This window comes from Orcinus orca, chromosome 3 (genome assembly GCF_937001465.1).
Source record: "Orcinus orca chromosome 3, mOrcOrc1.1, whole genome shotgun sequence".
NCBI lineage: Eukaryota > Metazoa > Chordata > Mammalia > Artiodactyla > Delphinidae > Orcinus > Orcinus orca.
Genome location: NC_064561.1, coordinates 68182351 through 68197481, shown reverse-complemented (window position 1 = coordinate 68197481; position 15131 = coordinate 68182351). Strand labels below are relative to the sequence as shown.

Genomic DNA, 15131 nt, shown 5'->3' with positions numbered 1-15131 from the left:
TTCTGAATAATTTGGTATAATTTTCTTAGGCTATGTGGTGGGGTAATCCAGCTGCAGGCATAGCTCCTTGTTTTTTAAAACATGCCCACTTCCTACATCTTGCAGGTATATTCAAGTATAGCTCAAATAAGTGGTAGCCTTCAGCCTGGTTGCAATTTTATGGTTTTTCAATTGAACTAAGTTGTGCCCAGAACTTCCTGGAGGAGAGAGAGTAGGTTTATTATTGGAAACAATAGTTTCCTATCCAGTTTATAGTACTGGATAGATAAATTATAGTATGCCTGGTTAACAGAATACTATGAAGCAGTAAATAAGAATTACAGAGCTCTTTACATACTGACATGGAATATCTCTACAATATACTAGGTGAAAAAAGCAAGATACAGAAGTGTGTACAGTATGCTGCCATTTGTGTTAAAAAAGTAGACAGGTACGAAATTGCTTATACATGTATAAACATTCCTAGAAGGAGACTTAGAAACCTGATAACATGGTTTGCTTATGAGGGGATCTGGGTGTTTAGTGGACAAAGTAAAAGGACTACTTTCATCGTATTTTTAAAATTCTTTTTGAAATGTGAACCATGTGAATATATTAACTATTCAGATTTTTTAATGTGAAATTATATGGTCTAAGAAACTAACAATATAGTTGGAGAAACCAGGAGATAAGTTTTAAATTAAATGTTTCCAACTGTTACAAAAGAGAGAGAGATCAAATTTGGTAGCAGTCAGGGATAATTTACCTAGAGTCCTAATTAGCAGGTTTATAAAGATATAATTGTTGAAGTATTATATCAGTTTACCTGATTGATGAAATTCCTCTACCTTTGAGGGTACCATGGAATCAAAGTGATACAGTGGGAAGAGCATGGGTTTTGGGATCAGGCAGAAATAAATTCAAATCCTAGCCTTTTAACATACTGGCCTTATATGTTTGGGCAAGTTATATAACCTTTTTGGAGTTTCAATTTCCTTATCTGTAAAATGGGTGAATTCTTTTTTTTTTCTTTCTTTTTTTTTGGTATGCGGGCCTCTTACTGTTGTGGTCTCTCCCGTTGCGAAGCACAGCCTCCGGACTTGCAGGCTCAGGGGCCATGGCTCACGGGCCCAGCCACTCCGCGGCATGTGGGATCTTCGCGGACCGGGGCACGAACCTGCGTCCCCTCCAACGGCAGGCGGACTCTCAACCACTGAGCCACCAGGGAAGCCCTGGGTGAAATCTTGATAGGGTTATTATAAAGGTTAAATGACATAACAACCAAGTGCAACAAATTTGTTGGTTTACTTATCCTTCTTTCCTTATATACATGGGCTGAACTGAGATGGACTGACATGCAGAAATTAAATGTCTTGAGAAAATGCAGGTTGCACGTAAAAGAACTACATGTAGCTAAAGTCCCTGTATCTACAATTTAGTTGTCAATCTCATATTTCTTATGAGGAATAAAGGCTTTTATTACCTCAAAGTTAAAAAAATCCTTGGACTATACAGTTTCCCTTTTTCCTTCCCTGTCTGAAAGATGATCAAAAGGAAGAGAGTGCTTTGAAACATGTTAAATTAGACCCTAATAAATATTCCCACTGGTTTTCTGTGGGAAAACATTTTATTCTAATGTTAATTTCCAACAAATATACTTTTAAGAGGGATTTTGTGCTCCACTACTTATTCAGCCTTTGAAAAATCAGTGTATTACTTTTCTTTCAGTAGTAAATACCATCTTAATATATATCAAAACCAAGGTTACCCACTAAATCACATTAGTACTTATTGATATTTTACACTGAATACATTGAGTATGACTTTATATATTCATCAAATGTATTACCTGATATGATTTCTCAATTAGTTTTCAATTAGTTTTCACATTTGTAAAACCACATGAATGTGGTATATATGGAAATATTAAATTTAATATACAATATACACATTAATATAATAAATATTAATATATTGTATTAATATACAATATACTAATATACAATATTTAATATACAATCTATATAGCAGTTACCAAAATCTAGGAGATTGAGAGTTCCTAACTCCAATACTGACTGTCAAACTACTGACAACAAGTGTCTTAGGTAAAGGTCCTGGTGAAACAAAGATCACTGCTTGATCATTATACTCACAGTTATACTCAGGGTTGGTTGCTAGGGACTGAGTAGAGAGTGTATTTTTCTCTCTCAAATATACTGGGGGAAATGTATATATCCAGATTTCCTTTCTCCGTCCTTGAGATTCATGTAATGAATTTAAGGAGTTTGTTCAGGCAGCTGCATCAGAAATTGTTTTTGTGATAGTGGTAGAAATGACAAGCAGTTCCTTTGTTGCACCAGTCAATACCTGTTTTTGCCTAAGGATGTAGCCATACCAATTCTGGATAATCCAGCTCTGAAGTGGGTTGGGCAGTGCTCGGTTTCTTTTGTTGGCGCTATTAGTTTGAGTTGTGACCTAGTCACACATGCCTACTGAAGATATGAGCTAATTAAGTTCCACAAATTCTAACTAAAGCCAGTGTACATGGCATTTACATCAAAATAGTTTTCTAGAAAAGGTACTTTCCCCACATTTTCTACAATGTATTATCTAGAAAGAACATTTACCTACAATGTTCTGCTCATAGAAAACTGTCTCTTTTTGACATGTGAAATGCCAAAATGGGCATTTACCAAGCCAAAGAAATGTTCACAATCTTCGAATTGCTCTTTAAATAAATGTTTGGCAGAATCGATTTTAAAGTCATTTTAAAAATCATTTTTTGTAGAATTTTCAGATTCCAGTTCAAGGGAGGTGAAATATTAAAAATTACACAATCAAGATATACAAGGCCCTTTGTTGAAGTTGCAAGAGAGTAGACAATGCCAAAGCTTTTGCTTTCAGCCAATCTCTCTTGGCTAAACTCGTATGGACATTCTCAGGGTCAAAGAACATTTGCCATACAAACTTCCCCAAATGCCTTTCTTGCGATCTTTGATCACAGGATTAGTTAGAGCATTAGTTCTTTTAAAGCCCTCTTTATTGACAAAGGCGATAGAGAGATAGAGCTAACAGAGGTACAGAGATCTCCTCTGAGGGGGGAAGACCCCCTTAGCTAGCCTTGTTTTGCATCACAGAGACAATTAGTGTGGCTGGCAGGAGCCAGGGGGCAGGTGGAGGACTCCTGAAGGAAAAGTAACTAAAAAAAGTTAGTCTTTGCTGTAAGTTTGGCACTTTGTTAAGCGCCTGACGTTATTACCAATTTATTCATAACAACAACTCAATGAGGGAGGTATTAATATTAGCCCCATTTTACAGACGGACGAACTGAAAGTCACAGAGACTAAACAACTAACGCCCGGAGGTCACACAGTAAGTAAGTGGCGGCACCAGAACTCGAAATTGCTCCAGATCACGCACTCTTAACCACTGCATTCAGCCCCGCGGTGTGATTCCGCGCGCTGTCCACGGCCTTCCCACCCTCCTTCGTGGGACAGTTCCCGGTACTGAGGCATGGCGCTGTCCAGCCCTCAGGCCCGCCGCCTTCCACAGGCAAGAGAACGCGGCCCCGAGGGGCGACCCCGCCCGCAGGTTGTAGAACTGCCGCGCCCAGCCACGTCCTGGCACGCGGGCTGGCCGAATCGCCTCCGGGCGGTCATCCTCAGCAGCTCTCTGGTTCCCTCAGCTCGTGGGGCTAGGCTCCTCTCGGAAAGGCGGGAGGCACTCAGCCGTAACGACCCCGCTCCATCGTCTCTCCCAGCCCCCTACTCCCGCCCAAAGAGCCAGAAGCAGAGGTTACACAGCCTCCCCTGTCCCAGAGGCGGTGACCTCTCTAGTGACTGACGCGCCGCTCCTCCAACCAGGGACGGGCAGGAAGGTGGAGCCTACCTGAGACTGACAGCTTCTTCCCTCCAATCCGCGTGCAGCAACTCTCCGCGCCTGGCAGAGAGCGACAGGTGGGGACTGCGTTACCTCCGCACCTCTTGCACCACTGACGTAAGAGCCTCACTAAGCGCTGGGTGAATTCACTCCAAATCTCACCAATTCTTGCAGGTCGTCACCTCGGCCGTCATTTTAATCAAGAGTGGAAATTCCCCAACCCTTTCCCGTCACCTCAGATGGGGGCGGGATGAATGGTACACTTACCGGCCAATTGTACCACGCGACGTCCTGTGACAAAGTGACCGACACTTTCTGTCGCCAATGAAGTTTTCCATTGTCAGGGGTCACTATGACTGACCACAAGGCCAACTAATCCACTTTAAGGTCGTGACGCGATAGTCAGCGAGACTGGCCAATAGACATAGAAAAAGACCGGAAGTCGGCACGTGGGGAATAGTAGGCGGGTGTTCGCAACCGCCTAGGCCTGCGCGGGTCAACGCAGCTTGGGGGCTGCGAGCCAGGGAGCGGCGCGTGACGAAGAGTCTGAGCGACGGCTCGCCTTCGCCAATGAGCTGCAGCCGCTGGGGAGCTGCAGCCAGTGGCGAGTGTGGGGGCGGGAGGCAGCAGGTTAGGCAGTGAGAAGTTAGTGGCGCTGCTGGGACGGGGGGAAGGAGACGCTTCTTCCTCCTGCTGGTCCTCTCGTTTCCCGGGATTGGCGGCGGCGGTGGCCGCGGCCGCGAGTGACTCGGCAGCGTCTCTGGCTTCGCGTGAGAACCATGCTGACCGACGGCGGAGGCGGCGGCACCTCCTTTGAGGAGGATCTGGACTCAGTGGCTCCGCGATCCGCCCCAGCCGGGGCCTCGGAACCGCCTCCGCCGGGAGGGGTCGGACTGGGAATCCGCACCGTGAGACTCTTTGGGGAGGCCGGGCCGGCTCCGGGAGTCGGTGGCGGCGGCAGCGGTGCGGGCGGAGGGGACGCCGCGGCGCTGGATTTCAAGTTGGCGGCTGCCGTCCTGAGGACCGGGGGTGGAGGTGGTGCCTCTGGTAGCGACGAGGACGAGGTGTCCGAGGTACGGCTCGGGGACCCCCGCCTCCCACACAGCTTGAGGCACGAATTCACTCTGGGCCGGCGCAGGGCAGGGGCCACCCTCCCGCTGCTCAGGCGGAGTCGTTTTCTGACAGCGATCGGCTCCATGGCGGCAGTGGCAGCGGTGCGGGCCTAGTGCGCCCTCGGCTTACTCTTCAGCCCGCGGCTCGAGCCGGACCGCTTCCCGTCACCATCCATAGACCCACAATAGAGAATCCTTTGGTCTCTGAGCTTCGCGCGGGAACCGGGACTCCTCGGGCACCTCCCGCCCACCCCGCTTTGGAGATGGGGGGGGCGGGGTCTTGCCAGAGTCCCTGCCCTTGGTACTGAGAGAGCGAGACAGAGGGTCAGGGTGAGAGAGGGAGAGTGAGACAGAGACAGAGAGACAGAGCTGGCTTGCCTAAAGAGCATTGCCACTGTACTGTGTCTCTCGTCAGAGTTGCAGGGTTGGACATTATTTGCCTTATGCCTTACTTGTGTGTTTAAGGAGGGGGTCTTAATTCCCCTCTATAGTTTGAAACAGGTGAGTACTAAGGAGCTCTCTGCTTTTGCGCTGAAAAATCACGTGAGTCTTGCGCCTGGAACTTTGTGTGAAGTTAGACAGGAAAAGAAAGTTCCAGTGCATCTTTGAGCTTCGCAACAGCTGGATAGCTGAACTGTGGAGATTTTTAGGCTTGGAGAAGATGAGGCCCTGTATGGACACCTTTTGCAGTGAGGAAAATTTGTTATCAGGTCCTTAGTTTCTTTTAACTCCTATACTGGGCCTTTTTAGGTCTAGGCAACCTAGAATGGTAGGCATCAACTTTTGGGCTCTAGAGCAAAAGGAGATATTTTATATCTGCACTTTTTTCCCTTGACTTTGGCTTGGTTATAGTACTGTCTTGTGATGACTATTGTTCTAAGTGCTCAGAGTATTCTATTTTGGTTCTAAGGTGTCTGGTTCACCCCCTATGACATTTTAATCTCCAGTGTTGGTCTTAAAGTACAGGGATTTCTATATATGTACAACTATCCTGGCTTTTGTATTTGAGAGGAATAAGGAGACACTGCATTTGTGGGTTGTAGAATACATTTAGTGCGCAGTCTTGCCATTCTTGGTCTGAACAGGAATTCCTTTAGATTTAAAACCTTAGTGTATTCTAACCCCAATATTTTGCTTTGGAAAAAACTGTGTGGGTTGTAAAGGAGATAGTTCCTTGAATATCTGTATCTTTGAATTTCACTATAAGAGAAATAACTTCTAAGCCAAGGTGGGACAGGATTTTATTTGAGTAGGCAGTTAGGGAGAGACTCTCTGGAGCACTTCCACTCCTGGGCTTGTGGAAGGCTTTCATTTAGACGTTGAATGAAAATTGATGAGAGATGAACCTAGAACACATTTACCTTTTACCTAAGAAATAAAGTGGGAATATCTTTAGGCTCTAAAAGATTAGAGTCTATTTTTCTTTGAAACTTCTAAGAGAGACTGAAAAGGTTTGCTTTGGTCTGGATGTGATAGAAGGATGATGTCCTTGATTTTCTGGACCATTTTTGCATAATTGTCATTGATGAGATGAAACATCACACATTTGTTTTTACTTCAGTAGTATTCTTAAATTTCTTCAGAGGTAGAGTGCTAGTGAGCTTCCGAAGTTATGAATCTAACTCTATGGGCTCATGTGTTATATCTGGGTAAATGAGCTTTTGAAATAACCGTTTATTTGAGGCTTGTTCGCGCATCCATATGACATGGAGAAGAAATTCCTGGAATATCTAGTGTCTGTTGTATATTATGTGTGGTAGGATATAGTCTGTATCTTTGTGAGTGAAATGACCTTTTTTTCCCAAGCAAATTTCTTGGATTTTCTTTTCTCTCTGACAAGATGAGTGTCTTCTCCCATATTATTAACTTTGAATTTCCAGTGTGAAAAGACCATACATGATATTCTTCAAAAAACACTCACCCAACTGGCATTTGATGAATAATAATAGCATCTTTATTTTCATCATACCTAGATGCTTTAGAACCAAATATTTAGAATGTAGACATTCAGAGAGATGGGTTGGTTTATAGTTTGAGAGTGAAGTTTGTCTTGTTCCCTGAATGGGGCAGGACTAGGTGAGAAATGAGTAAGAAATGTGGAGGCCCAGTGCATTTGCTCTAGAGTTAGTTGAAATTCTGTACATTTGGTATACAGAAATGTAGATACTTTAAGGACCTCTTTTCTATTCATTATCAGAGCCTACAGCTGAGAAAAAACAAGGTACTTTCCCTTGCTGGCTAAGTCAAAACACCTTTTAGTTTGAAGAAGGGGCTTGGATCTTTTTGTAAATTTTTTATATTATAATTGTGCTAGCTTAGGGAATGTCACCATTTGGGATATTTGGTTCTTGTTGTTTTAAACATTGGGGTGAACACCTGTTTTGTATTTCTTCAGGCATGCTGAGCATGTTCCTTAGCTGTCCAGGGCCTTGAATAGAAGAGTCAGAACTTGCATTGGATTATTTTGAAATGTACCCATTTTTCAGAATAGAAGTCAGGTTGAAAATTCTTTAAAAATCTCGTTTTAAATGTTAACTTTAGATTTGTAGTCTTTTTTTTTTTTAAGTAAGGTAAAAGGAAAATAAAATTCCTAAAGAAAGGATTTTGGTGAGGTTTATGATCTTTAATCTTTTGTCTTAAGAATGTATGCATATACTGTATGTCTATGTGTGTGACATCTTCCTTTTAAAATTATAAAAGTAATATAGTCCTATGGTAAAAAAGTTCAACAGTGTAGATAGTAGATATAAGATGAAAAGTAAAAGTTCTTCTCACCCCTACTGACCCTTCAAATCCCACTCTTCAGAGATAAACAGTATTGAAATTTTTCTTTTAGAAAAATTTCCAGGCCTATATAGGCCTATATGTATATGTATACATGTTCATATACACACTTAAAAGATAGATATCCTATCTTGAGGCAGGTGCTATATTTACAATTAGTTAAAAGCACATGGAAATTGTGTACAACATTTTATAGCAAATTATAGCAAAAGCTTTGTAGGGGTTTTTTTTTTTCCTGAAGATTATGTTAAAGAGTCAAAAGCACACGCCATACAGAGGGTCCATTCTGATTTTCTCTAATAGCAGATGGATGATTTCCTTTAGGGTTACTTATGACCTACTATCTAGATAGAGCAATGTTTCTCAACAGCAACGTATCGACATTTGGGGCCAGATAATACTTTGTTGTGAGGGGCTCTCCTGTGCTTTAGCAGCATCCTTGGCGTTTACTCACTAGATGCCAGTAAAACCCACCCAGTTGTGACAGCTAAAACTGTCCTTAGACAAAGCCAAATGTCTTGTGGGGCAAAATCACCCCTGGTTGAGAATCACTGGTCTAGAGGCCCACTCTTATCTGGGATGGCAATTTTGTCATGAATACTCTGTATTCAAAGTTCAGGTAAACAAGGTGAGTCACTGCTTTTAATAGCATCTCAGGGCTTATGCTCATAACCTGAACAAGAGAGAAATTGAAAGAGGGTACGGACAGGTGTTCTATTTTTCTTTAATTTAATTTATTTTTATTTATTTATTTATTTTTGGCTGCATTGGGTCTTCGTTTCTGCGGGGGCTTTCTCTAGTTATGTTGAGCGGAGGCTACTCTTCGTTGCGGTGTGTGGGCTTCTCATTGCGGTGACTTCTCTTGTTGCGGAGCACGGGCTGTAGGCACGGAGGCTTCAGTAGTTGCGGCAGGCGGGCTTAGTTGCTCCGTGGCATGTGGGATCTTCCCGGACCAGAGCTCGAACCCGTGTCTCCTGCATTGGCAGGCGTATTTTTTTTTTTTTTTTTTTTTGCTGTACGCGGACCTCTCACTGTTGTGGCCTCTCCCGTTGCGGAGCACAGGCTCCGGACGCGCAGGTTCAGCGGCCATGGCTCACGGGCCTAGCCGCTCTGCGGCATGTGGGATCTTCCCGGACCCGGGCACGAACCTGCGTCCCCTGCATCGACAGGCGGACTCTCAACCACTGCGCCACCAGGGAAGCCCTGGCAGGCGTATTCTTAACCACTGCACCACCAGGGAAGCCCCGGACTGGTTTAATGTTGTAAATTTTCCATGGTAAATTTATAATTTTAGGAAACTTAAAATGCTGTATTGTTTTTGAAAAATTCATTTATTGTCCATGAAAATGAATTTCTAAAAATCCTTTATGGGGACTTTGTTCAAGGTAGAAAGGCTTTACTTCATAAATTATCATCAATAGTGATAAAATAGGAAATATACCTTTGCATTCTAGTGAGCAAATTTTGGAGACATAAAAATGTCGATTGAAGGAAAAATTACATGTTATTACTGTAACAATTTTTAAAAATTTATTTAATTTATTTTATTTTTGACTGTGTTGGGTCTTCACTGCAGCGAGTGGGCTCTCTCTGGTTGTGGTGAACACGAGCCACTCTTTGCTGCGGTACACAGGCCTTTCATTGAGGTGGCCTCTCCCGTTGCAGAGCTTGGGCTCCAGGCACGCAGGCTTCAGTAGTTGTGGCACATGGGCTCAGTAGTTGTGGCTCACGGGCTCTAGAATGCAGGCTCAGTAGTTGTGGCGCCTGGGCTTAGTTGCTCCGCAGCATGTGGGATCTTCCCGGACCAGGGCTCAAACCTGTGTCCCCTGCAGTGGCAGGCAGACTCTCAACCACTGTGCCACCAGGGAAGCCCCTGTAACAATTCTTTATATTGCATGAGCATCAACCTTGCACAAGTTTCATTCTATAAAGCCTTAAGACTTTACGTAAAATGATTCATTGGTGAGTATGGTTATATGGATGGTGGGTCGAAACAGTTGATTAGGTATGGGTAGAGGAAAACCTTTTTGTGAAACTCGAAGTATGTAGAGGTTTTCTTTTGGTTATTTAGTACATTTTCATAGGTGATTTACATTTGTACAGTTCATAAGACTAATATAAAGGCAAATACAGTAAAAAGTCTTGACCTTACTCCTGCTCCCAAGTGTCCTGCCCTTTACACTTTAAATTTTTTATTTATTTATTTTCGTCTGCGTTGAGTCTTTGTTGCTGCGCACGGGCTTTCTCTAGTTGCGGTGAGCGGGGTTAACTCTTCGTTGCGGTGCGTTGGCTTCTCATTGCAGTGGCTTCTCTTGTTGCAGAGCACAGGTTCTAGGCACATGAGCTTCAGTAGTTGTGACTCGCGGGCTCAGTAGCTGTGGCTCACGGGCTCTAGAGCGCAGGCTTAGTAGTTGTGGTCCACGGGGTTAGTTGCTCCGCGGCATGTGGGATCTTCCCGGACCAGGGCTCGAACCCCTGTCCCCTGCATTGGCAGGCGGATTCTTAACCACTGCGCCACGAGGGAAGTCCTCTCACTTGTTTCTACTTTGAGATAATGCCCTTCCTACTCTTATGAAATTAATTTTTAAAATAATCGTGTTTGACAAAATATCAAATTGGAAAGTTCATGTTAGGACTCTGGGTAAAGCCTCAACAGTCTGGGAACCATTGATCTGAATGACTTGCTCAGGATCACACAGCTAATTTATAGTAGAAAATAGGTTATGTGACTCCCATTATAGTTATCTTAACTGCTACATTGTCCTGCTGACTGTTTCTCTTCTGATGCATGAACTTAATTAGTTGCTTAGGAAATGCCTTCTCAAACTAGCATTTAATCCGTAGTTGACCTTGTTGGAAAACTTTTATATTATGAAATTGGTGACTGCCATGTAGATCAATCAGTATATTAAGAAGGCAGTCAGGGACTTCCTGGTGGCGCAGTGGTTAAGAATCCGCCTGCCAGTGCAGGGGATACAGGTTCAATCCCTGTTCCGGGAAGATCCCACATGCTGCAGAGCAACTAAGCCCGTGCGCCACAACTACTGAGCCTGCACTCTGGAGCCCGCGAGCTACAACTACGGAGCCCGAGTGCAACAACTACTGAAGCCCCTGCGTCTAGAGCCCGTGCTCTGCAACAAGAGAAGCCACCCAATGAGAAGCCCACAAACCGCAAGGAAGAGTAGCCCCCGCTCGTGGCAACTAGGGAAAAGCCCGCGCGCAGCAACTAAGACCCAAGGCAGCCAAAAATAAAAATAAATAAAATTTTAAAAAATTATTAAAAAAAAAAAAGGCAGTCAAAGGTGTGCCATTGAGTATTGGAGGAACACTACTTTAAGGTAATTTTGTAATTGCACTTAAACTCGGAAAGTTTAGGTCTTATTATTATTCATTTTAAGCGAATTAAGAAGTATTAGAAGTACCAGTATAGAAAGGCATATAACCAACTTTGCCACTATGGGAAACATTGGTTTTAATTTGTAAAAATTAAAATCTGTGTGCTATTCTATTGGTAGTTACTTATAGTGTATGTTTCCTATGAATAAAGATCATTTGCCTTATGATGATTGACTGGTTTACCTTTTTTCTGGTCAACTTTACCTAAACCAGGAGGAAAGTAAAGTTGTATATAAAGCTTTTTTTTATTTGATAAGCTGAAATTTAGCAACAGTTTGTCAAAGAACACATTCTGCTCTTCCTCCGCTCTACAGCCTTCTGTTCTCACAAAGTTTTTCCCTTAATGGATGCTGTTTTCATTAGTAGAAAGAGTTTTTTTGTTTGTTTGTTTTTTTAAAGTAGATATCCCACCGTATCCTAGTGGTTTGATTCACTGCGTTAGTTTGCAATTTTGAAAAGAAAAAGGCAAGTACACTCCCAGGGATTAGCCCCAAGAACCAAAGAGTTGAACAGGAGAACAGTTTATTAAATTGTCAAGTTTTGATGCTTTGTAATGAGGACAGTTAGGTTGAGAACAATTTTTTAAAATTGTGGTAAAACAAGGATAACAAAATTTACCATTTTAACCATTTTTAAAAATTGTGTTAAAATATACATAACATAAAATTTACCTGTTTGTTTTGGCCATGCCGTGTGGCATGTGGGATCTTAGTTCCTCGACAAAGGATTGAACCCTCGCCCCCTGCAGTGGAAGTGTGAAGTCTTAACCACTGGACCTCTGGGGAAGTCCAGAATTTACCATTTTAACCATTTTAAAGTGGTTTTAAGTACATTCACATTGTTGTGCAACCATCACCACCAGCCATCTCCAGAACTTTTTCATCTTCCAAAACTGAAACTTTGTACCCATTAGACAGTAATGCCCTGTCCTCCCTTCTCCAGCCCCTTAGCAACCACAATTCTACTTTCTTTCTCTATGATTTTGACTACTCTAGGTATCTCAAATAAGTGAAATCATACAATTTTTCTACTTTTTGTGACTGGCTTATTTTACGTAGCATAATGCCTTCAAGGTTCATCCATGTTTGCAGCATGTCTGACACTTAGCTGAATACTGTTCTATTGTATGTGTATACCATATTTTGTTTATTCATTCATCTGTTGATGGACACTTGGATTGCTCCTCTGCCTTTTGGCTGTTGTGAATATGCTGCTGTGAACATAGGTGTATAAATACCTGTTCAAGTCCCTGCTTTTGCTTCTTTTCTGGTATATACCCAGAAGTGGGATTGCTGGAACATCTGTTAATTCTATTTTTAATTTTTTGAGGAACCACCATACTGTTTTCCATAGCAGCTGTACCATTTTACATTCCCACTGGCAAAGCACAAGGATTCTGATTTCTCCATATTCTAGCCAATACTTGCTTTCTATTTTTGAGAATAGCCATCCTAATGGGTGTGGGTTTGATGTTGAACATCTTTTTCATGTGCTTATTGGCCATTTGTGTATCGTCTTTGGAGAGATGTCTATTCAAATCCTTTGGCTCTTTTTTTTTTTTTTTTTTTTTTTGGCCACACTGCCCAGCTTGTGGAATCTTAGTTCCGTGATCAGGCAGGGATTGAACCTGGGCCCGTGCAGTGAAAGCGCCAAGTCCTAACCACTGGACCACCAGGGAATTCCCCCTTTGCCCATTTTTAATTGGGTTGTTTTTTCATTGTTTAATTGTAGGAGTTCTTTGGATGTTAATCCCTATCACATGTATAATTTGCACACATTTTCTAACATTCCATTGGTTGCCTTTTTACTCTGTTGTCCTTTTATGCTTAAAAGGTTTTAGTTTAGATGAAGTTCAGTTTATCTGTTTTTTTCTTTTATTGTCTGTGCTTTTGGTTTCATATCCATAAAGTTGTTGCCAAATCCTATGTCATGAAGATTTTTTCCCAATGTTTTCTTCTAAGAATTTTATCCTTTTAGCTCTTACATTTAGGTCTTTGAGCCATTTTGAGTTAACTTTTGTTTTTGGTGTAAGGTCAGCGTCTAACTTCATTCTGTAGCTTGTGGATATCCAGTTTTTCCAGCACCACTTGTTGAAAAGACTGTAATTTCTCCATTGAGTGGTCTTGGTATCTTGGTTGAATTGAATTGATCTTATATGGGAAGGTTTTTTCTGGGCTCTCTGTTCTATTCCATTGGTGTATATGTCTGACTTTATGCTAGTATCTCACTGTTTTTATTACTGTAGCTTTAGTAGTAAGTTTTGAAGTCAGGCAGTATTAATCCTCCAACTGTGTTCTTCTTTTTCAAGATTGTTTGACTAGCTAGGGTTCCTTGAGATTCCACGTGAATTTTAGGATGGGTCTTTGTATTTCTGTAAAAAATGCCGTGGGATTTTGATAGGGATTGCATTGAATCTATAGATTGCTTTATGAGAACAAGTTTGAATACAAATCTTACATAATTGTTTCACCACAGTAGATACTAGCAAATCAAAAAGCTTGAGACTGACAAAACATTTGAAAGCTTCTATGACAGGAGGAGACTGAGCACTCACTGATGTCCTCCCTGAAGCCATTGAACCCAGTTCACATGGAATACTGTGCTCTAAGTAGATGTTTATTTTTTCTTTTTTTAAGTCTTTATTGGATTTGTTACCATATTGCTTCTGTTTTATGTTTTGGTTTTTTGGCCACAAGGCACGTGGGATCTTAGCTCCCTGACCAGGGATCGAACCTGCATCCCCTTCATTGGAAGGTGAAGTCTTAACCACTGAACGCCAGGGAAGTCCCTAAGTAGATGTTTCTGTAATATAATCGTTATTTTTTCCCTGTTTGTCCTCATATTAACTAATTTGTGATTGATCATGATGCTTCATATGTTGATAAAATGCTAGGAAGAATACTTTTTATGCTTTTTATCACTAGAGATGGGATGAGTTCCATTTCGGAAAAATTGTCTCAATCTGGTATTAAATCTAGATAAATGAACCTGCAGTATTTTCTTTAATGATGTAGAATTTAAAAGTTTTCACATAGGCATTTTATGAAATCTGAGTCAGAAAATAAAGGTTTGGCCATGTCAGTTGATACCTTGAGTGGTACACTTTGAAAGTACTTCCAGCACTTATCAGCTTCTAATTGATTTTCTCCTCGTGTTTACTTATTCTGCTAAATCTCTACATTTCTATTTTGGCCTTTTAAAAATTGTACAGTTGATAAATTCAGTAACATATGTGACACAGACTGTCATTATCAAAGAGCAAACCCCCAAAGGGGCAGTAGTCCAATTATATTGGATATATTCTCTCTTTTTTTTACTACATTTTATTTTGATATAATTTCAAACTTACTGGAAAGCTGCAAGAATAGTACAAAGATCTCCTCCCATATATCCTTTATCTAGACAGACCAATTTTGTTCATTTTGTCCCATTCCTCTCTCTCTCGACAAACAAGTAATTTATTTTCTGAATCATTTGAAAGTAGACTGCATACATCCTGTCTCTTTTACCCTTAAATTCTTTAGTGTATCTTTCCTAACAAGAAAGGCATTCTCTTACATAACCACAGTGTATTTATCAAAATAGGAAATTTATTAAATTTCTGAAGTATTTTTCAAATTCAAATTCCTAAAGTTAAAAAAATTGAAATAGAATTCACATAATATAGAATTCACTCTTTAAATTGTACAGTTCAGTGTTTTTTTAATACATTCACAAAGTTGTGCAACCTTCACCGTTATCTATTTTAAAAAATTTTCATCACCCCCAAACAAAACCTTGTACCCATTAGCAGGCATTTCCCATTCTGTCCCTGCAGCCTTTGGTAATCACTTTCTGTCTCACTGGATTTGCCTAGTCTGGGCATTTCATATAAGTGGAATCATACAATATGTGATCTTTTTTGTGCCTCACTTCTTTCACTTAGTATATTGTTTTCAAGATTTCTACATGTTGTATCATGTATCAGTACTAAATTGGAAT

At 41.5% G+C, this 15131-nt stretch overlaps 1 protein-coding gene across 14 annotated transcripts in view; it reads left to right on the top strand.

Moving 5' to 3' along the window:
• The first annotated feature begins 4480 nt into the window (after window positions 1-4480).
• ANKHD1 (ankyrin repeat and KH domain containing 1) overlaps window positions 4481-15131 on the top strand; it is a 123442-nt gene continuing 112791 nt past the window's right edge. For 6 of the 14 annotated variants that reach the window (XR_004477137.2, XR_004477136.2, XR_004477135.2 and 3 more), the window contains exon 1: window positions 4489-4931. Coding sequence is in view for 10 of the 14 variants with exons in the window: in XM_033406634.2 (XP_033262525.1) it covers window positions 4638-4931 (294 nt within the window). In the remaining 4 variants the exon portion in view is untranslated. Of the gene's footprint in view, window positions 4932-15131 lie in introns of all 14 variants that reach the window. The other 8 variants (XM_033406636.2, XM_033406635.2, XM_033406643.2 and 5 more) reach the window with 3 other exon arrangements.